This window comes from Fistularia commersonii, chromosome 3 (assembly GCF_037954325.1).
Source record: "Fistularia commersonii isolate RoL2024-O1a breed Wild chromosome 3, RoL_Fcom_v1.0, whole genome shotgun sequence".
NCBI lineage: Eukaryota > Metazoa > Chordata > Actinopteri > Syngnathiformes > Fistulariidae > Fistularia > Fistularia commersonii.
The window spans coordinates 18,467,268-18,490,842 of record NC_141286.1 but is presented as its reverse complement, the minus strand read 5'-3'; the positions used below and the strand labels follow the sequence as shown (position 1 = coordinate 18,490,842).

The window sequence follows — 23,575 nt, the reverse complement described above, 5'->3', positions numbered from 1 at the left end:
CTGGGCAGTTCTGTAGAAACCAGAAACCAGACTAATAAAAAGAGGAGGAATCTGGGTCCTATTCAGAGAGTCCATATGGGGTTGGGGGCTGGGGGATGGGGCTGAGACCTATTCAACCTGCCCTGAGACACAAGGACAAGGGTCCCATTACCCTTCTCCTGCTCGACCTCAGTGAACTTGATCCTGAAGAACAATGTGGACCACAGAGGGCAGAGTAGGGAGGGAGTGGAGTAAAGGGGGGTGGGAGGATAATATATCTGGGAAATAAGTGAGCAGGGGAAATTCTGTGACAAAAACTGGCAAGGTTTCATTCCCAGATCTGTTCTAAAGACCATCGCCACGGCCTATTCAATATTGATTCTAAAAGGGACAAGGTGATTTGAAAATCGAATACAACCACTGCGTTACACAGATGCACCAATTCACAATCGTACCCTTTTACTACTTTTCAAAAAGCACGATGGCTACAGCTCTGGGTCTGCAAGTGAATTGAAAATATTGAAACAGCTGCTTGAATGTGACATACATACTGACACTAGATAAAGAAAAAAATTAAATGATTCAGTAGGATCATTATGACTACTCATGGTCCATCACAAAAAGTCTATAACTGTACAATTACAAACAATGTCTTCAGGCATCATCTTAAATTCCTCACTGCTCAGTACAAGGTTTTCCTTCATACAGTTTGTCTGCAATTCTCCTTTTTCCTGCAAAACTACAGGAATTGCTTGGTCATCCTAGCCACCCTCTAGATTCAAATGGTCTTGTGTGGAGATGACGATATGCAGCAATAATACCTTATCTGTGAAGCCACTGAGTCCTCTAATGCCAGGGTTCATCGATCAATCAGATGAAAGGATGTCAAAATTGTTATTACATTTAAAACATAATTCTTGAAAACACCATATTCATAGACCATTTTTTTTTCTTGTTGAAGAGCCGTTATTTGGTTTCAGCGATTTTTGTATTCTACTGGAGATTTTAATTTTAAAAGCTTGGATTGTCTTATTTTTCGAATAGTGCAATTGGTAATTAGCAAAGTAATTACATCAAAAAACATCTGTTGAACAGTTTCACATCAAGCTGTGTGTTATGTAGTAGACATTCAATGTAACTTCAATCTGGGTTAACTGTGCAGTTTATTGTATTATTATTTCCAGTAGAACTCAAGACTCAAATAGAGACTCATAAAACTTTGTCCCCTGGGGGCAATTACAAGATGCATATGAATGCCAATTTGACTGAATTTGGGTTGTGATGTTGTATTTTATACATTGTTCACTGTCTCACTACCATTGGCAGTCACTGTGTGAACAACAGAAATACTGACATTTTTCCATCCTTTACCAAATATTAGTGAGTTACTAAAAAGAAAGCGCAACAGCACTTTTCTTGATAACAACTCGCTTTGATTTTTTAAGTGTTGATATATTCTGCAATATTGTCCTCCAGATAATCATGAGAACCCAAGGAGACAGTTTTCACAGAGACCTGTTAAGAGGGATGGGAGCACACCCATCACATTAAAGGCAGGCAGTCTTGGCAGCAGAGGTCAGAGATCAAGAGGGTGGGATGAGGGGGGGTGTTAAAGACAACAGGAAGAGCTGCAGGGTCAAACTACTGCAGATACATGGCACTCTGTCTGCAGCTATTGTCTTGACCTTACAACGAGTGGATGTTAGCGAGGGCACAGAAACATAGCAGCAACAATAGGCACAGGAAAGCACACAGACTGGCATTGTTGATCTTAAGGGTTTGGATACTAAGTGCAAGAACACAGACAAAACAAAAAAACACAAGGCACTGTGGTCAAAGGGGTGAAGGATTTGCAATACACCCATGAAATATAGACCAAGAAAAAAAAAAAATGAAATTCAGGATCTTAAAAATAATGAACAGACATAACATTATCAGACACAATTTTCCCGAGAAGATTACCAAGACCCAATTCCAGGGATGAATGGACATGCATTGAGAGAAAAGGAAACCCAGTTTCCAGCTCTTTTGTGAAGTAAACTGCTCAGGACATTTACACTGACAACATGATTGATAGCATGGACCAAGCTCAGAAATTAATTTACTCCCTTCTGTGGGGGCTAATTTTGTTAATTAATTAATTGATTAATTAATTATTACTCTACTGTCTATTCTCTCCATGAATTAACTAACTACACACAAAATAATGAGTCTAAAAACCAAAAATAAATTAATTTGCCTCTTGATTGGTTTCAATGTGTTTTTCATGATGGAGTTCTTCATAATCTACTGTAAGAAAACATTTCACGTGAGCCATTCCAGTGGCAACTGTTCTATTCTCTTCTATTCTATCCCAAAGTCAAATTGATTATTAGTGATGATGGCTTGGTGGAGGTCACAACTCCAAAGTGCTTTTATTTATGATATAACATCACTGCTCTCACCTGGGTGTTCCAACCTGGGGGACGGGGGGGGTCTAAATTCAGTGAGTAGAGATAAGCAGAGTGCTGTCCTTACCACCAAAACTGTGCAGAGGTCAGCAGGAAGGAAAGGAAGTGCTGTAGGACAATGTGAATGCTATCACAGCCATGCAGAAACGAGTAGGTAGACTGCCCTTCTGTTTACAGCGCTGCTGTTACTGCCATGATTGATGACTCCCTGAACAATTCACATCTCCCTCATGGGCAACTCGCCTTGGTGGAAGACTAAGTGTGTGAGAAAGTGTGTTGCGTGGCGATGGTGGTGGTGGGCGGATGGGGTTAACCCATCTCACTTGTTGTGAATGTTAAATTTTAGGGGCTCTGATGTTTTCAATGTCCTCCCTAAATTTTTCATGAATTTATCAAACATTAAGAGTTTTCCAATTAGCCTTAATATCAAAAAGCAATTTCCAACTCTTTGAATTAATTCATTTGGAAATACTTTGCCAACAAAGTATCTCCTGGGTGCATAAATTGGCATGGGGGGTGCTGTATTTTTTGCTTGTTCAGCTACACAAGCTCTACTGGGGTAAATGTGACACAGAGAAAGCAAAATAATACCTTCATTTAACAATACAGACAAAGTTGTACTGTATGTGTTTGTGTATACTGGAAACAGTGCTGAATAGAGTAATTTTCTATGCAATATAAAAACATCAGCAAATAAATTATTTTAATCTTTTTTATCATCATTCTATCATCATTTCTCTGAGCTATACTCACACCCCCATATTTGGACTCTTGACGCAGGTTTAGAAAACCCATAAGTACAAAGACAGCCTGCCGAAGGTTCCTTGAGAGGGGCTCTGGCGCTGGAGCTGGCAGAGGGGGCCTGAAGCCCACTGCTGTGGTCTCAGATATGTCAAAACATAGAGGGTTCTCATGGGGATATGGAACTGGCAGCAAAGGCCAATGCCTCCCGTGGGTAAGAAAGTTTGCTAGATTGAGTGGTGGTTGGTCTGCAATGCAGGCTGATTCACATCCTCTATGCCAAAATGAGAGAGACGCTAATTCAAGGACCAGATTTTGTCATTGAAAGCACAAAGTCAAGATGTGATAAATATGAGTCGTATAAATTTTTGGTCTAGAGCTAAGTTTTCTTACTTAAACAATAAAGAATAACAGCAGAGCTAAAACCCACATATCACAGAAAATACGCTATAGTAGAGTGTATAATATTATGATGCTTGTCCACATAACAAGTAACCACATTCAAAATCTTGGATTTTTGAGAGGAAACCCACAATAAATAAATTACATTTCCAGAGTCTGATCTCTTTTCATTTTACTCTTTTGTCTTGAATCATTTACATCCTATTCCTTCTAAAACGTGAAGAAAACTCATTTTCTTTCTATTAAAAACACTTCTGCACTTAGCAGCTCTACTGGGTGTTCAGACTTGTTGTCATTGATGGCATTACTTATTCATCTGGGCTTTTCAGTTTGGCTGAAATCAGCACTGCCTGCACTTAAGTTGCAGGCCTTTCACACCATCTTGACAAAGAATAATGGCCAGGATAGTAAGACTCACTTAAAGCTGAAATCCATGTTTAGGTAGAGAAAAAGAAGTCACTGCAGTAGAAGGTACAGCTGATTCAGGCCTGCCATACCTCAGGTCAAAGCAGCCACGGCCACAGGGCTTGTGCTGCTTTTCAAATATTTATCCCCTCATAGCAGGAGACGCAGCATGGGATAGAAAACAAGATGGAGTCCTACTGGGCCCAGGATTTGCTCATGTACACACATATACAGCATGACAAACACAGTGAAGAAAAAAAAAACAAAAACAAAAAAAAACAGATGGACAGATTCAGATGTCAGATGTAAACCCAACCACCAACCCTAGTGCTGATAATAGGGGTAGCCCACCGCTGCCACTCTGCTGAAGGAGCAGCCTGGGGTTTTTACCACATTCACTGTTGAATGAGCAGGTAGCCTGAGGTTGGGTACAGGCGGAGAACTAGGGACTTGGCTGACATATCGTCTTTTCTTCCTGGCTGGTTGCTGAGCCATCTTGGGATCCCTTCCAGGGGATTGTGATTGCATTTTATAGCCTCGAGCAGCTTCTGCATGTCATATATCCCCTCCTCATGAGGCAGACATTTGGCTTGCTCCAGGCCTCCATAGTCACCCATGTGCACCCTACTGTTGTCATTCTTTTGATTAAACCTGCAATGTTCGCAATTGGTGCAGGGGCCTTCCAACCCATACACCTGCAGACCTAAAGGTTGAGTAATGCAAGTAAAGAGCTAGTTTGTATCATGTCTGGTCTGACAGAACAGGCTTATGTATTTATTTCCATTCCTAATGGAACAACTTGAAAGGTTTGGTGGTAAGTCAGCTGTCACTGGGGGTGAAGAGAATTTCCTAAATGAGGAAAGCAGCCCACATTTTCCCGAGACTTGAAGGAAATTGAAATACCGCATCCCTGTACATCTGGCCAATTACTGTGTTAAGTGGAGGAAAATGTTGGTGTATCAGTTTTGGAGACTTAGGGATAGTGAATATAATGGTAAAATGATGCTGAGGGTGGAATTGCCAAGAAGCTCCGAGGACAACCAAAGAGAACATTTATGGTTGTAGTGAAAAAGGACAGTAGTTGTGAGAGAAGAGGATACATGGAATAGGTGGATGGAGGAAGTTGATTGGCTGTGGCTACCGTTGAAAGAAGCAGCTGAAAGGAAAAGAAGATAAATTATCTTCCTATATATGCCAATCACATGAGACCAAACTGTGTGGGATGACCAACTGTTTCAGATTCACTTTCCTTATAAATTGTTACAGCTCTGAACCTGTTCATTACCATTTGCTCACCTGGCCCTTCGGTAAGTTATTCATGATTGAGGTATCTAACCTTCACCAAACTAGGAACAAAGCTATTCACATCCTGTGAGTTAGCACAGGTGTTCTGTTCATGCACAATGTGCCAAGAAGGAGACATGACCCCGTTGCAGACAGGTATTAAGAGACGGTGCATCACCATCACACGGGCGGCATGTGTTTAAAGGTGCTCACAGGGGAAGGAGACTTACAGCGTGTTTACACAGTGGCATCTCCGAGCTAGTATTAATAATAGAGCCACTTAGCATTCAGTGGCATGGGTCTCAGCCATGCTGTTTGTTTCACAGGTCATTAAATTTATGCCGCAGCCCTAATGTTCATTACAGCAGCAAGCTGGCCAGGGGTCTGTAACACTCGCTCACTGTCTTTAATCCCCTGCTGTATTCTGCATGCTGGCTTTCTTTTCATCTTTTTCTTCCCGTCACACATCTCTGGACCATTTGCTTGACAAAAATCTTTCTGCAGATTAATTAAAATGACTGCAACACTATTCTAGATCTTTCAACCCCCTCACAATCACGGAATCTGAGAACAAAGCTTTTTTTTTTTTTTCTTTTAAGTTATAAGTTCTACATATTCTTATGTAAAATTATCATTTTGTAAAAATAAGACTGATCATTTAAGGGGACATATGTAACAAATAGAGCTGTGAAGCCAATTTGCAAATATCATCATTGCAGGTGATGGTTGAAAAGCACATGAGCCTGCATCAGACTATAAAGGCTGATTCCATCTCGAACACAGTAAAGTCAGTTTAGAAATTTTGATGACAAAATAATGGCATGCTCAGCATTAAAGTTTGGTAATTTATAAAAAAAAAACGAGATGATCTAATACCATGCCGTAAAATTTAGTGATTTTTAGAGGAAACAATTGGATGGTAATGAGCTTTGAGCTAATAAAATAAATGTTTTTTGTTTTTTTGCTGTTCTGGACAAACAAATGTGATAAACATCAGACATCTCCTGGCTTATTGCATAGGACCCAAGTACGTGAAAACAGTTCGATTTTGGAGCAGACCAGATAAACAACATCAATACAATCTAACCTCAGAATCCCTGTGACAGCAGTAAAGGGGGTCCTGTCACTAAAAAACAAGTTATTCAAGTCTATCTGTAGGCCCAATACTGTAAAAACATGTCTACTTAAGCTCAACAAGATACTGCAATTTACTTTTTAAATTTATAACATTATCTAATGGGGGGCAAGGGGGGGTTATCCTGTAACCAGCAATCTATAGACATTATTTGCAGCCTATGAATGGAGCTGGTCCCACAAACACTAAAAATCCTGTGTTCAATTTTTGCTTAATGCAGGGATTATTCTCTTTAAAACTGTCACAATGTAGTCCAGGTGAAAACACAAAAAATAACACCTACACTGTTAAATCTAATTGATCCTTTCAAAAATTGAGTGTACCTCAAAGCCCAACTCTCCAGGGCTGACAGGAAAAGTCAAGCAGCTTGACAGAACAGCATATCTGTGCATTAGAGGTTGGTTTAAAATCCAAAAGTATTACAGCATTGCTAAAACCATCGAGAAATATTCATTCAATATTCATGTCTACAGTTGTAACTTTTCGGATATGTACCATCAAAGCTTAATCTGTGGTTCAGTCATTTCAAAAAGTATGACCTTGTTTGAAAATTGTTTTTACATAGCTTTCTCAACCTTAATTATCTTGGTTGTTACACCTTGGAGTCTATATGAAAGATCTTTGATCCAGAAGGGGAGGAAAAGATCATTCCTCTGATCTGGAAGCAGGGGTAGTCACTGTGGCACATTGATGTATCTGTGCAGCAGAACAAACACTGCAATATCTCCTTCAACAGACTGATGCTTCTGTGTTCATTTGTTGCGCTCTGATGCAGAATGGCACAATGCTGGATGAATTCCCATGCTTCAAAACAACCAAACCTAATCTTTGCGTTGTGTTGTGTAAACAAACGGAGCATCACAATGGTGACTACAGAATCATTGTGTAAAATGGACTAATACTTGTTAGTTTCAACTGCCAAACAATCTCAAAAATTTTTGCCATCATAAATTGGGCTACAGGAGTTGCAAGTGTATGGCTGTGTCCCTATGCATTCAGCATAATACATGTAGCATTGCCCACATTGAACAAATTTTTCCAGTGAACTTTATATGCATTTTAATTTTTTAAAACTCCACCTTTAGTTATCTTTGGAACACTTGTTTATTTTTTCCCCAAACATGTCTTTAAAATTTAATGATTAAACAACTCAGTCTACTTTGCTGCTAGAAAATCAGCACAGCAAAGAGATTGTCTTAAATTGACTGAATAAAAATCAGCGATGTTTTGGGCAGGAATCAGAGTGTGCAAAGTATTCAGTTGTGAGTTTCCCAAATTGAAACAATTGCAGCCTCAAACAAACTAGCTTGGGGGTCATAGGTTGGCACAGCTCTCTCTTATTTTCTCCTACACAAACTGGCTCTCAGGAGCAATGGGCCGCCCTTTTACAAAGGAGAAGTGCAAGTAGTTGAAGGAAGTGTAAGAAAGGAAGGCTGTTGCAGACAAAGAACAGGTTCAACTTCTTTGTAGAGGACGTTCCTAAATACAGAAAAATCAGAGTTCCCGATCTGTCAGTGATAGAAACAAACATTAATGTTACAGATGCACACTTGCATTGATTTTAAGTAAAAGTCCATTAACGTTTCTATTAGTCACATAGGGTATATTTTATTCTGGACCCCCCAGGTGTTGAGAATGGTGAATGGCTTTTCTTTAATAAGTCAAAAAACGACAAGCTTTACTTATTGGCATGTTATTGGGCAGAGTCGAAGAGTGATGTTGATAAAGCTTCTTTGAAAAAAAAAAAAAAAAAAACCTTCAATCTTCAAATGTAAATCATTCATAATATTATTTTTTAATTCTTCCACTGAATAGTGAGCAGATAAACTACATGGAATGATGTTTCCTAGTTTTGCTCAGCTCTTTAGGGCAGGGAGTGATATACTGTATGAAGTCTTCATAACTACAATTTTCCCAGCAGGGGACCTCCAAGCCCGCACTTATGAAGTGGCCTTACTGCTACCATATTTGGTCACCTGATTTTCTAAGTCCAGCTACGACTTCTCAACAACCACTTTTGTCAAATCTCCTCCACCTTATTCTCATGAAGTAGTCTATTCAAGAAAGACAACGCCTCTGCACATTTATCCACCCAATGTCATGTGCGAGAGGGAACAAAGACACAAGTAGAAACGTGAAAGGCTGAGGAAAAGTTCAAAAAGCACGGTGGCGGAACATCTATAGGAAGCTGGCACTTCAGACCTCTTTCAACAGGATGAAAGAGCAGGGATGCTACGGTGAAGGTGCAAGGCCATCAGCGAGGGGCCAAACATGTCACAGCGAAAAAAATAAATACTGTCAGTGTAGACGTGAACTATGCCCTGATATCTCCCCTATGAAAGAAACTCTGTCCCCAGAACATTGTGTTTTGTCGGACTAATAGTAGAGGGGAAAAAAAAAAAACAAGTTCTCAAGGATAGATGGAAAGCAGTACTGAAGAAACCCATTTATCACACTCAAAAGGAAAAAGGAAGAAAAAAGGTCTTAACCACAGTATAAAACGATATCTTCTTAAACTTGATCAGGTATGAATAAAATAACATGTAAATAGATGTCATCAAGATTCAGAGGCTTCTTGTTACTGTCCGAGTTGAAGTAGCATGTTGACCCAGAGGTCAGACACTGCAGGCCTTGGCAGCGAGTCAGCTCTACAGTCACTTCCACTACATCCACTGGTCACATTCATTAAAATACAGGTTTCTGAACATAGGGCCCTGCTGGTGTTCAGACGACAAAATGGACTCCTTCCATATTCCTGCTATCCGGGAAACACTTGTGCCTTGTATTTGCTTTCCCTACAAAAGAGTTGCAAAAATCACCTAATTAGGCTAAGAGCTGTCAAACAAAACGAGCAAAACAATCAAATGACGATCATGCAGTTGACAAAATTGTATCGTATTGCACAACATATGTATATTTACACACACGTGTCAATGTGTGTGAATAAATGCATGTATGGCATTAGATGATCAAATGATCATTATTACACAGGGTATTAGGACAAAACCTTTCTATGCCTCTATAGACTGATAGTGACTCTGTTACATAGTTTTACCACTAACCTCCATAAGATTAGTCAGGAAACAGTATGAAGAGTTAAAATGATGTGCCGTGGAGGGGACTAACCACATTGAGCCCTCACACCAAAACAAAAGCAAAGACATGCAAACCAATGGCAACAATTACTTTCCCAGTCTGAGACTTTGTGTGTAATGTAACCACAGTCTGACCACAGCGCTGAGGACAAACACTGATCTGACCTCAGAGCAGTGTTAACAGGCTACTGCAGGACTACAAAGCGGAAACACACCACACAGCTGTCTCTCTCTGTTATTTCACACTATTACTTTCGTTCACTGAGCGTTCTATTTTTATCTTCCATCACACTCAAAAGGAACCCTCGCAGGAAGACTCTGCTGCTGACATAAACAGATTAAAGACTTAAAAATATTCATTGTCCTTTGATAATGAAGCTGGGTGAGCAGAGAAGGAGGTCAAATTACATTCACAAACACCAGGATCAAGGACAGCTTTGCTGTATGAATCATTTTTAACCAAAGCATTTGCGCCATCTTTTTTGAAATAAATCAAACTTGAAGTTTCTCAGATGAAAATAGGCTAATAACGAAAAACAGCGTATGGCTTCAATAGAAAACAGACGAAACAACAGTAATATAATTTAAACAATAATATAACTTGAACAAGACGACACAGTGGTGCAGTGGTTAGCACTTTCGGCTCACAGCATGAGCTGCCAGGGTTCGGGTGGTCCTTGGCCAAACGTGGCAGGTATATTTGGTAACTGCCCACGGGTCATTAGAAGAAGCGTCTCGGATGAGGGGTCAAACAGCAAGAAGAAATTTAAGTCCAGTTGCTAAGAAAAGAAGATTTTGACAAGCAATTAAATAAGAAAAGAACTGTGCGAATCATGAATATCACATAATTCACAAATGATAGAACTTGTTCACTCAAGATAAGACACAGGATATGTTTAAGTTTTCAATGTCAATAACATCACATTGTACAGCTCCAATTTTCACCCTCTCAGGAAAAGATTAAGTCACTCTTTCATTAGATAACTCATGCAGGTGGATTCTTGAGAGTCCAGAAGATGCAGAGGATAGGGTGGGTGAGAACGGGATCCAGAGGATAGGGTAAGATGGAGGCTGATGATTTGCTGTTTTGATCCCTGAGGGGAATAGATAAAATTAAAAATTGCACATAGATTTCTTTGTCTACCAAAGAAAACTGACGTGAAGTAAGCAAATAAAGTTTAATTTGAAAAATCAATGTTTTCTTCAACAAATAGTACAAAACTAAACTCAAGAGAGTAGAAACATCAAAGTAATGTGCTTAATTAACCTTTTTCCTTCACTAGGTCTGGTTTATATTCATCAGATGATGTGGCCGCATTAGCTCTTTTTGACGGGTTGATGGAGCAGCCGGCCATATTGTGGTCGTCCTGCCAAGGTGACTGATGCACACCATAATCGTTGTAGAAAGTTTTATTAAACAATAATAATCACTCTCCTTCTGACATATTCGGGCTTCAAATTGGCATCGGGGTTAGCATATCAAAAGAAGTCAGTGAGATGTAAAACACATCAATGAAACTGTACAGAATGTCACTACCCTATTCACTGTTTAATATTAATATCTTGATAGTGATTTCCTACTGTATATGTGTATGGAGGAGGAGTTATTGAGTAGGGAATGCTGTGTGTTATAAGGTGTTTTCATACAGCACGGTATGACTGTCAGTTATCGCTTACATTCATTCCACTGGTGTGAGTTCATGCATGCACGCCAGACCGAGACCTGGATGGGCCGCCCCCATCAAACCAGATACAAGAGGCTCCATGCTGTCTGATCCTCCTTGTAATAGTAGCCTGACAACCACCTGCAGCTGCAACACCAGGGATGTTTATAAACATGTTGTGTTGCTCTTTGCAGTGCTATTTCCACATTTAAACATTAACCTTTCATTATGAAAACACTTATTAAGAGGGCTGACTGTTTTCTCAACAGCACATTATATTTTGGTTGACAGTTTATGGTCAATTAATGACTGTCCATTATAAGACATCCCTGTGAAATTTCCCTTCCCAGCACTGATGGCCTAACAAGAAAGAATGACTGATAAAAGCTGAGCCTTCCATCAAAACCTCAGTTTTCAATAGAATGACAATTCAATACTTCACTGAATAAAGATGTCAAATTTTAACATCAGTCAACAATTATCTCATTGATTCTGAAACATTGCCGCAATGTGATAATGCTGTCTACATGAAAAAAAAATCTAAAAGACATGCCAGACAATCTCCTGTAAGTTTTCTCAGTTGTTGTGCAGTCTTTTATTCTATACTTACTATAATCTAGACCGGTCAGATGCGCCTATACAGGACTGTCTCTGAAAATTAAATTGATTAAATTAAAAAAAAAGACAAAATTACTTTTTCACGATATTCTAATATTTTGAGGTAGGATTTTTGAGTTTTCTTAAGATGTAAGCCATAATCAGCAATATTAAAATAATAAAAGGCTTGCGATATTTCAGATGATTTGTAATGAATCCAGAATGTATGACATTTTTGTTTTTGCACTTGCATTACAGAAGAAAAAGAACTTTATCACAATGTTCTAATTTTCTGAGACAGTCCTGTAAGTGCAAAGACTCCATTTGAATGTCCTTGACTGTAGTGGGACTCATACCTTTAAAGTCAAATGGACAAATACATACAAGTCTTGCAACTGCACTATAAATTCAACAGATTGAAAGACTTGATGATCTCTCCAAGGCCAAATCATGGTTAGAAAAATGGCCTTAAAGGATAACACCAATGAACATAGTAGGATTAATTTAGCTGGAAAAATCTACAGAACTAAACATAACCGTCATTAGGAACTGGGAATTCCAGTATATAATTCCTCTGGTCAACTGCTCCTTTACCAGTTGTGGAGATGTAAAAACCTTTGGAGGAAATTCTTGGAAGCTCCTACAAACTGAGATATAGTTTTATAAAACAATCTCTCTGTTGGGCCAAAAAGGAGGGGACAGTAACCAAGAAGCCCTAGACTTTTTGGTGATGGATATTCGTCAGTACTTTTTGCCTCACTGGAAGTAACACTGCAATATGATCACACAAAGACTGAAGAGTGCATGGTTATGTGTGTTACAGGCATGTTTCCAACACAAGCTGACAAACTGGCGTGAGTCTGACTTAAGGGTGATTAAGCTAAAAAAAAGCAGACAGAAATGGAAGATTTGGGTGAATCCCAACATATGGAAACAAAAAGTTAAAAATCAAAATGAAAAGTCACCAAAAAGTGCATAAGTGTATAAAACTATCAAGGAATGTGTGTAGTATGTTACCATGTTTAGTGTATAGACAAGGTGAGGCACTTTAAATAAATGTATCTTCATTTAATGATGTATAAAGGAAATGCTGATAAAATCACTTTCAAAATCTGTGTAGAAATATTATGTCTATAATACATATATACTTGATAGAAACAGAGAGCCAGAGAGAGAGAATGAGAAAGAAAATTTAGGGTTGCGTTGGTTATGGTTTAGTTATGATTGGTTTAGTTATGATTGAGAAGGCCAAACTTTTCATTGTGGACATGTTTTTTACAAATTGCTTTGTTAACAATAAATTTTGTTCCATGACATATAATGGTGGATGAATTAAAAGAATTCCGGATCAGTTCAGTTAAATTATTTCTCAGGAAGGCTTTATTTTCCAGGAGTCTGTTCAGTCACTAAAAAGAACACAGACTGTTTTCTAAGTAGGACAACAATAATCTTCTTCTTCTGGTTTCTCTCTAATTAGGTGACATCACAGTGGATCATTTGTTTCTATCCTCCCCTGTCCGCTGCATCTTTTTCTGTCACACCCAGTAACTGCATGTCTTCGTTCACCACATCCATAAATCTCCTTTTTGGTCTTACTCTTTTCTTCCAGTCTGGCTGCTTAAGTACTATAATAACACGGCATGTCCTGGGTGGATGTGTGTGTGTGAGTTAAGGGTCAAGGGTGTTCCTTAATTTCCAACACCAGGATGTTCACTGAAGAATAGACCGCTTCCGGAGAGTGAGGGGGAGGGGGAGAGAGAGAGCGAGAGAGAAGAGGGTAGTTAAACATTTTTTTTTTCTAATCTTGACGTTAATTATATTATAGAAAGTATGAGCAAACCTGAATGAATGATCAAGATTTTCAATGTGAAAGCTGAGAATGGCTTTAACAAACATCCTTTTTGCTGTAAAGGATTTTAACTTTCTTCCTAAACTGGTCAGTAAGATTCATACATTTACAGTGCAGGGCTTTGCGTCCACATACAGTACTTTTGGAAATGAATTCTAGACACTGTAGATTGTCAAGAGAGAGTTGATTGTAATGGAGGTTCAGGGATAATAACATTAAATCTTTTTTTTTAATTCTTTTTTTTAAATCATGAGAAATTAGCTACATCATGCCATTATTAAAACATCAATACCCATTGCTCAACCTAACTGTAACCTTATCTAAATAACTCTTATATGCACACACACGCATACACACTGACCTTTAGTGTGAAAATGAATACATGAATAAAACAAAAATCTGCAAATGACAAATCTACATTTGGCCCTCCAGTTTCCCCTGAGGTGAGTTTCAGAGTCAAATGAGGGCAGTTGGATTTAATCTGCTGCCCCTGGGGTACGTGCCCACACACACACACACACACACACACACACACACACACACACACACACACACACACACACACACACACACACACACACACACAAAGTGCTGGTGGATTGATTTGCTATTGAATAAACAAACCAAAAGAGGTCTCTATTGCATTACTCAATAAAATCCAAACTATATATTTTGAAGGGAGAGGAAGGTTAACTGGATTGAGGGCCAGAAACGAAATGCTATCAATAGTGAGAGGAGAAACACAAAGACAGGGATGTGATGCATAGAAAAGAGAAACATCTTAGAGATTGAAATAAGCCCAAGAATAAAATAAAAATGAGATGGAGAGTGAGCACAATACAACTGTATGGGAGAGGAAGTAATATGAATGGATCCCCTGGGGATGAAAAAGAAGAGGAAAGAGGAGGGCAATGAGGATAACGGAGGAGGAAGCAGAGGGAGTAGCAACAGTTTGATCTGCAACCAGGGAGTAGAGGCATGGTCAAACCCTGTATCAAAAACCGCTTAATCCCTACTGATAGAAAGGAAAGCATCTTTCTTTCTTTCAAATGCACACGCTTAAGTACACACACACACACACACACGCACACACACACACACACACACACACACACACACACACACACACACCTGTTCATACTTCTCTGTTCCAAATCAGTCAGTAGAGCTTATCACAGTCGGCAAAAGCAGGATTCCTTCCATATCAGTGACCACCCTCCCATCTCCTCCTCCCTGGGCTGATGTCTGAGCCAGTGACTCTATACTGTGACTAAAAATGATTAGGCATGGAAGTTACCAATTAAAACTGATCACATTACTGCAATCAAGTATTTAATGGGAACCAAATCATAAGCCAGCTGGTCCCAAGAGTGCCATCAATTAGTCTTACATCATACCTTTATTCTCCCTTTTTTGCAGCAAATATGACCCTCAATTGATTGCAAGAGGCTCACTAAAAACAACGAAGATGAAAAAGAAAAAAGTAAAAGTAGTGCCCCACATGTCATTCAGGAGCTGCACTGTGTGGAGACCAAGAACAACAATGTAAGGAGAATGGAGGGTAAGGGATTGTGCCTGGGCTTGGAAGTAGGCTTGGGAATCATTAGTTATGAACACAACAAAAATAAAGCCATTTATGGTAAGAAATTTTATATAGTCTTTCAAAATTGCATAAATACTCTCAAAACATCAATATAAAGCCTTTGTTTTCTGAGTACTGAGTATACGACATCAAGCATCCATACAGCAGAGAGAAATTTGATTGGATATGGCAGATACAAGAGGTTTTTGTTGGAATCACATAGAGGAGTTGAAAAAATTTAAAAGTATAGGCCATATGCAAATATTAAGTTTTGATAAATCATGCATTTATGTACATTTATTGACACAATTTCTGATAGAACTAGATCATGAAAGTAAGGATGTATCAACCAATCAGCTCAGTATTTACCTCCTGATTACAAAAGAGAAACTCTTTCTGTCAACTTGCTCACCATTTTGAACAAGTTCAGACCTAAACTATGTTTTTTGCTTAAAAGGTTGTTGCTTGAAACTTGACACGGTTAATGATGTGAAAAAGTCCTTCAGGTTCCATTAAAGAAGTTTGACTGACGAAGTGCAGGGTTCTGTACATCTTTCCAAAGTATGAGTGGTTGGTTGTGTGTGTGTGTGTGTGTGTGTGTGTGTGTGCGTACGTGTGTGAGAGCACAGTGGTGTGTGAAGCAGGAACGATGGTCTGGGTATTTGGTCTGTTAAGCATCTGTCATTAAACTGTGTGCTGTATGTCTTTCATGGTAGAACGCTTTTACTTCATTTTACAAGAAAAGCAAACCAGGGTAGGTCAAGAACTAAGTCTGGGGTTTAGAACAATTCACAACTTTACAAAATTTTCCAATGTCTCTATCTAACCAGCTTTATTCAAGTAAGTGGAGACACAATAATGATAGTAAAAATGAGCAATTCAACTCTTTTATAAGATTTAAAAGATTACGCAAATAAAATCTTAAGTCCCTCCAGAATTAAACATGAAAAGCCCAATTCAAATAAGTGGTAGTGTTCTATGAAGTGTGACCAGAAAAAGGCGCACACCAACAAGTTATCCCACTATGTGTAAACCAAAAACTAGTTTTACGAGGCAGTACAATTCAACACTGATGTAACTTGACAGCTGAATGTATTTTTTTTAAGGTCTTAGCATTAATGCTCTTGGTTAGAAAGAGGACAAGCAAGCTTAAAGATTTGGTCCACTGATACAACCGCATCAATCTCACACTCTTCACAAAGTTTGGATGCCTCCTCAATAACCTTTGTTGATCTCCCAAATTTGTACTTCTTGGACCAGCTAAGGTATTGTCAAAAGGTTATTTGGTTATTTACACAATATTAAAGGGCAGAGCACAGCGCTCACAATGTCCCATCTGGATGATCTTCCAGGGCAACTGTGCATTATACATATTTCTCTTCATTAAGAAATACTGCACCTTACTGTGATTGGAAATTGCAAAATGCCAGACTGTGATTTTCATTAAGTTTGGATTTATGGCCCAGCTCCACTGAAATGCTGTGCTTTACGCTTATTCTTCATTTCCTTGTGAACAGTTGGAAAAAACAGTTAAGGTTGAGGGAGGGAAACAATCTATAAAATTCCTCGAACTAAATTCTCAGGGAAATGGAGCATCTCTTTGATACGGACATCCTCAAGACAACTGTGGCTTGTTCAAAAGCACAACAATACATGTTGAAAAGAAAAGCTCTGTTTTGCTGCTTGTTGTCAAATGGCTGTGTTTGTTTTCAGAAAGAGGTGAAGAAGTGTATCAGAGAATATAAAAAAAAACTGAAGACTACTGAACAAGATTGCATCACAAGGCTTCATTGCCATTATGTTGTAGTCATGACCAAAACTTAACAAAGATTGTCAAACCACTCAATAAGTAACATAAATAGGGATATATCTGTACTGCTAGTCAATATCAAAAACTTGCAGAGAGAGGGATTCAATAGTTGTCTAAAAAGGGATTGCATATGGATTAGTTTTCACATCTAGATCAGCTCAAGGGATCACATTTTGAAAATCTGTGCATTCTCATTCAGGTACAAAATTACATGAAAATATTTCAATGTCCTCTCATTTCAATACTGGTTTAGTTATAGTGTGCGTAATGTAATCTTTTTTGTCTCAATCTAGAGAGAGTGTAATGATTGTCAAAAGAAATAGCTATACCAACAACATGTCATCAAAAGCTTTTTCTTTTTTAAAACTTCAACAGAGGAGGTGGGGCATGAATTTAGAATTCAAATTCTATTCATTTTGCACATTGATAATTGTTACTTAAGTCTGTCAACATAACGGAACAACCTCACAAATGCAGTCCAATTAAGGCAATGATAAAAGTGATAATGTTTAAAAACTAAAACAGCCTAACATCATTCATAACAACATGGATTGAAAAGTTACTAAATGATAGACTATAACGTAAAAATGTAAATATATTTGTGATAGAAAGAAAAATGTAAGGTAGCTCCTCAGAACAGGATGTTTCTTTTAATTTTCTTTTCAAACCTGAGGTGACTTTCTTTAGAGCCTACTGAAACCTGCTATTTCTCCTAAATGAGACTTGTGTCAAATGTCACTGTTTGCTCTGTGAATAGTACCTACACCAGTAAATAACAGTGTTCCGTTCTTAAAAGGAAGAAATGTCACGTTTCACAAAACCAAAGTTTTTCAGAGAAAAAGCTGGCCTTAGATAGAACTTGTTTCTGTAACTTGGCAGATTTCAAGTTTGGCTTAAAGATGTGATGAAAATGAGGAACCATTCAGCCATTCAATATTCCACTCAAGTGCTGCAGAGAGAGGTACAATATTCGGGTGTAGTGCTGTTAACATTGTCAAATATATTCATTTTGCATCTTAATTTTACACTTCATTTATTCAAGGGGGAGAAAACAGAACAATTGTGCGACTAAAATCCCCTACCTGTATGCTACATTGATTCAAAACAGAGTTGAATTTTTTTTTTCCTTACCCTTCAGAATGTGGATGCCAACTACATTTTTATCCTAAATTACATTAATTAAGCAATGAGCCACTTTTGAGAATGGGCTTCTCAGCATCTAGGTGACTGTTTATTATGAGGTGCAGGGTCAGGACATGGCTAAGTGAGACCTCACACTGGACAAACAGAACAGACAACAGGCCACAGTGGCATATGGGTGTGAAGGAGGTGAGGAAGCCAAGGCGGGGCACAGAAGGGGCGGCCAAGCTGTCTACTAGGCTTCTCATGAGACCCCCAGCTGTCACAACAGACACTTACCAGCCCTCATACTAAACATCCACCAGGGAGGGAATTCAGCATCCTGTTTTCCCAAACTAGAGTATTGAAATCAAGATGGCTTGGGGAGGGGAGATACAGATTTACTCATGTATCAGCCTTAACTATAAAGATGCTGTCAGTAACTGTGGACCACCCTGACAGCCTGTATTGATAAAATGCAAGAAGTGAATAGAAGGGGACCAAATTGTGGGCAGCACATGTTCTTAAATCAATGACATACACACATCAATCACTTTCAAACTTAATTCTTGTAACTTTGATCAGATTTTCTGTCCATGCAGCTGCAACAATGGCCTTCCAACCCGAAGCCTTACTTACACTGAAGTTCCAATGTAATGCTGCCGATCATGATATAGTGTCCTTGGGTATAGTGAGTAAACACTACATCAGTACTGCTTTGGAACATGTTAGAACATTTCAGCTGTAACTTTTAAAAAGATGCCCATATAGCACTATGGCACTATGTCTGCTGCCAGATTAGATATAACCCAACTTGCTTCGCCATTACACTTATGCAAATTTTTTTCCCCCAAGAAGAAGAAAAGCATTACAATGCCATTGAAAACATTGTATTTAAGGACCAGTAACATGTGCAACATCTGCTTCCTTGTTTAACCCCAACAAAAGCCCATCGCTGATTCTTCATTTTATCATTAAACATGACCGATTGGGAAGAAAATAACTGAGTCATTTTGCACCACATGGATTTGTCAGCTACGTATTTCATTCGATGCATTTAATAGTCAAACGTATTTTGAATTTTTTTTTGTTTCTTGAACGGGATGCACCGAGCCACATCAAGGGAAAAGGGTAATATCTTCTTCTTGCTGCTATGCCCCCCCCCCCTCGGTGTCCTCTACCACCTCTGATGGCAGGCTGCAAACATGCTAATTATAGCTACAAAAAGGCGGAAGGACTGACCTAAATGGTTATTTTAAGTTTGGAAGACTCCTGTGAGAACTGATGTGCAGAGAGAATAGAGGGCATCATAAAAGGACGGGGAAGTTCCTCAGACGCTGCAGAACAAAACATGAAGTTGAAGTCAAGAGTCGAGGTCAGACTGCAAGACTGTGGCAGGAGGATGTTGATGGAGGATGTCATTATAAAATGTTTTCATTTTAACTATTTTTAATTCTTTTTCAGTAGTTTTATTTAGAGGCTTATTGAAATGCCAATACTCAATAATTCCCTGGTCATTCTTTGCATATAAGTAAATTGTAATGTTTTCTTCTTTTACTCTTTTTTTGATGACTTGATGAGCTGTGGGAGATTTGTCTGTCAGGAATGATTTCTAGACGTATAAAAGAAATTGTTTTCTAAAATGACTATTTTCCCTTGATTTTGAAAAAAGAATACATTATCCAAGGCCAGATTACAAAGGTAGACAATATTGAAAAAATATATTACGAAGTCAATTTACCCCCCCCCCTCTTTTGACTCCTTTTAGAGAATAATTGATGTTGTCTAACATTCATTCATCATTACAGATCCCCCGTGATATTTGAACTGCTGATCTGCTTTAAAAATTTTCCTGGAAAACATTATTTTTAAATGCACCTGTTGTATTACTGTGTCTTTGTGCAGGACAGTTGTCTAAAACCTCAAAACCTATTTGACAAACCCAAGTCACAGTGTATGAAGACAACTGAGCATGAAAGCAAAACTGCATGTGAAGCAGTATTTATTTGTGAATGCAGCAGTAGCATCAGGCCCTTTCATCCATCATAATAAATGCTTTCACTGCACAAAAACCTTTAACCACACTTGACCCTGCTTCTGTTTGTTGAAAGTATGCTGCTTTTACTGTTTCTCACCCAATCATCCTCTTTTCCCTCCTTTCTTTTTACACGAGAGCCTATTGACAGAATGTCCTGGTACCACGCATATCACTTAACCCTGTGTCAAAACACAGGTGTAACGTAAGCCCCAGGAGTAGGCAAAGGTGTGGAGCACATAAAGCCATGTGTGAGCTGAGAATAGCACCTGGCATGTAAGAGAGGCCCCTGACTGAGAGCAGACAGCAGTGTCTAGACTCACTGCAGGGATGGGAGTTGGAAAACTGCCAAGCAAGCCTTCACTTCAGGGATCCAAAACATAACACAGAAAGGTAACTTGGTGATTCTGAAAGGCAGAAGTGGCCAGGGCATTTGTAGGCAGGGACAGAGAAGATTATAAAGGTGGTCTCTCTTACCATGGCGTCCCATATATCCGGAATCCCTTTATGGTGACATCCGAGTCTTGCAGGTACACACAGTTTGTGAGGAGCGACTGGACATTGTCAAAGTCCTCTGGTTTGAGTTTGGACACTGAAGGGAATCGGTAGTAATCCTGCTTGACCAGCTCAGCCATAAAGTCCTTATCGAAGGTCAGCTCATGGTTTCCAGCAATTACCACTTTGAACTCGTAGGGAAGGCCACCTGAAAAAAATAAGCAATAACATGGTGACCGGAAACCTCAATCTATTTTCTGCTTTAACAATTCAAAGATTTAGCATCAGAGGCCTTCATTTGACACACTCTCTTGAAATACGTGAAGGATTATGAATCAAAGTTTAATGCAAGCATGGATTTAGGCGACCGCAATCCTATAACTTATCCCAAAAAAGTCTTCAAATGTGAGGCAATAAATAGCATTCCCAGAATGAAATGAAAAGTGAATGCTGTGTGCTGTAAGAAACTGAAGAAAGAATGAGGAATTGCTGAAAAGAAACTGAGGTGAAAATTCAAAATTTGCAAACTGGGCCAAAAATTGAAAGCTTAGCAGATAAAGAGGAATGCAAATCTAAGTGGAATTAAGTAAAAAAATGTAAAAATCAAAAGGCAAGGGTTAGGGCCAAAAATTAATTGAAATGGTAGACAGACTGACATTACATTGGATTTGAGAGGATTAAGGGGTTGAATGCCTCCACATACAGACAAAAGAAAAGAAGAAAAAAAAAAACTGATGAATGATTATTATTCAAATTAAAATGATGATAATGTAATTTGCTAAAACATGTATACCATCACATGTATACATCAGCAACATTGTTTAACCAAGTCAGCTGTCAGTGTTTTTTCCATCTTACCTTTCACAGACATAATCAAAAAGATGGTTAAGTGTTTTTCTGTTGCTGTGACTTATGGAAAATATATATTTCTATGCAAGAGGCAATGAAATTGTTCAGTGTGATGAAAAAAATATGCATCTCTTTCTGACAATAAAATAAAATAGACTTGTGCTTGTGACATTACTGCTTTAAAATCAAACTAAACGTAAAAGTTATTCAGCAACTTCATTAGAAGCTTAGACAGATACATAATGGCTGGATGCATAAATATTTGACTTATCAAGTGCAAATTTAGTCAACAAGTAACAACTCTACTGTTGGGCTAACTAAGAAGCTCCCCAATAGTACCATGCAGTAAGCCTAACTTTGACCATGGATCAGGGTTTGACCACGCTATAGATGTATATCAGTTAGAATAAGAGCAAAACACTCCATTCAGACAGTCAAGAGCGGTTACAAGCACATCTAGCTCTGCTCGACCCCAGCAGGCCACTATCCATCTCAGCAGACAACGGTTGGCTGGAAAAGGATGAACCTGAGCTAAATAGAGAAGAAGATCTATCACAACTCACAACCCTTCATCATTCACGTTCTAATTTGCCCTTTTTTGCTCCAGTCGGTTTGGGTCATTTGTCCCTCTTCCCTTTTGTCAGCCAAAAGCTACCTCATGTCTTTTTTAAGTTAATTGAACACTCACATAAAGAGCCTCACCTTCCTTGCCCTTCAAAACTCTGAATTTCCTCTCCTGGTTTCTGTCCTTTTAGTCTTCCAGTGGATTTAGTTCCAGTTTTCATCATCTTTCCAGCCTGCTCTGTGGGTGTTGAATTGATTAACTGCAGGCTGATTTATGTTTAGCGTAAACCTGAGCATTGCTGGAAGCAGGGGTGCTGCATAGCCACCACCAGGTTGTAGCAGCCCTGACCCATGTCAGTGAGGTATTTGTATTCCTGCACATTTCATTTTTATGTGGTGTTACACTATCTTTCCTGATCCCTGTCACCACTGATACAATTTTATTGGTACTTGGATTTCTATATTTAGTGTTTTTTCTTGGCACATCTTGAGAAGCTGATCAACATGGGTTATTTGATTAAAACAATTTTAAATTGATAATTTGGATACTGGTGATACTTGAGTGATGTTGAATTAATCATTTGTAGATTTTCTAGGTATAATACTGACTCCACGGTCACTCTCTGTGGAGGTTCTCAGTCATCCAAGTCATGGTCAGTCTTGTCAAAATTGTCTTCTGACAACGGGACTGGATTTTCTTCCCTTAAAGACGTTTCTGTTCTCATTGGTGAGGCTTTTTTAGTTCAAGATGAAGAAGCCTCTCGGGTGAGAGGTGAAATGTCTTTGAGGGAAGAAAATTGAATTAGTTGTTATGAGAAGAAGAGTTTGACAAGAATTGCCTTTCATATTGTAATTGCTCACAGAAATACAAATAAAGTGCAGTTAAGTCATTGTTTTGTATCACGCGTGTTCGGAACACCAGCAATAGACTATATTGTAGGGCTGAATGCATGAAAGGTGGTTTTCCTTTACATGTCTAAAAAAAGCAAATCAATCTTCCTGTATGCACGCCAAAAACTTTTATATGTTGTTTAAAACCACAATACGCTTCTGCCAAAGCAATGTCTAATTGAATATGGTTGGCTATCATGCAAAATTTAAAACAATGCAAACCAAAGTAATCCTTCAATTAAATTACTCTTAGCAGACACAAAAAACACTGCAACTGGGTGTTGTACTGAAATTTTGAAAAATCTAACAAACTTACCAAATGAGAACATTACAAGATAAGCTTTTGCAGACATGTATGCTGAAGGATACAATGTGAACAACACCTAGATAGCCTCAGAATGGTCAACAATAGCATGACAATTGGAAGTAAATGAAGAATAAATTAGCGACAAATCTAACAACTTCCAACAACAACTTCCCCCAAATAACTGCAGTTATTTTCAGTACAAAGTGATTCATATACTTATGGTGATCACACATTCTAACAGACTTCTGCAAATAAAATAATAGCATACTGCTGCTGGCCCAAAGAGTTGCTGCAGTCATTTGTGCATGAGAGGAGAGAAAAA

At 38.6% G+C, this 23,575-nt stretch overlaps 1 protein-coding gene across 2 annotated transcripts in view; it reads right to left on the bottom strand.

Annotated features, from left to right (window-relative positions):
• The window catches only part of mpped2a (metallophosphoesterase domain containing 2a), a 71,448-nt gene that overhangs the window by 13,444 nt on the left and 34,429 nt on the right, over positions 1 to 23,575 (bottom strand). For both annotated transcript variants that reach the window (XM_086143977.1, XM_086143978.1), the window contains one exon: positions 20,625 to 20,850. In XM_086143977.1, the coding sequence (XP_086000103.1) occupies positions 20,625 to 20,850 (226 nt within the window). The remainder of the gene's footprint in view (positions 1 to 20,624; positions 20,851 to 23,575) is intronic.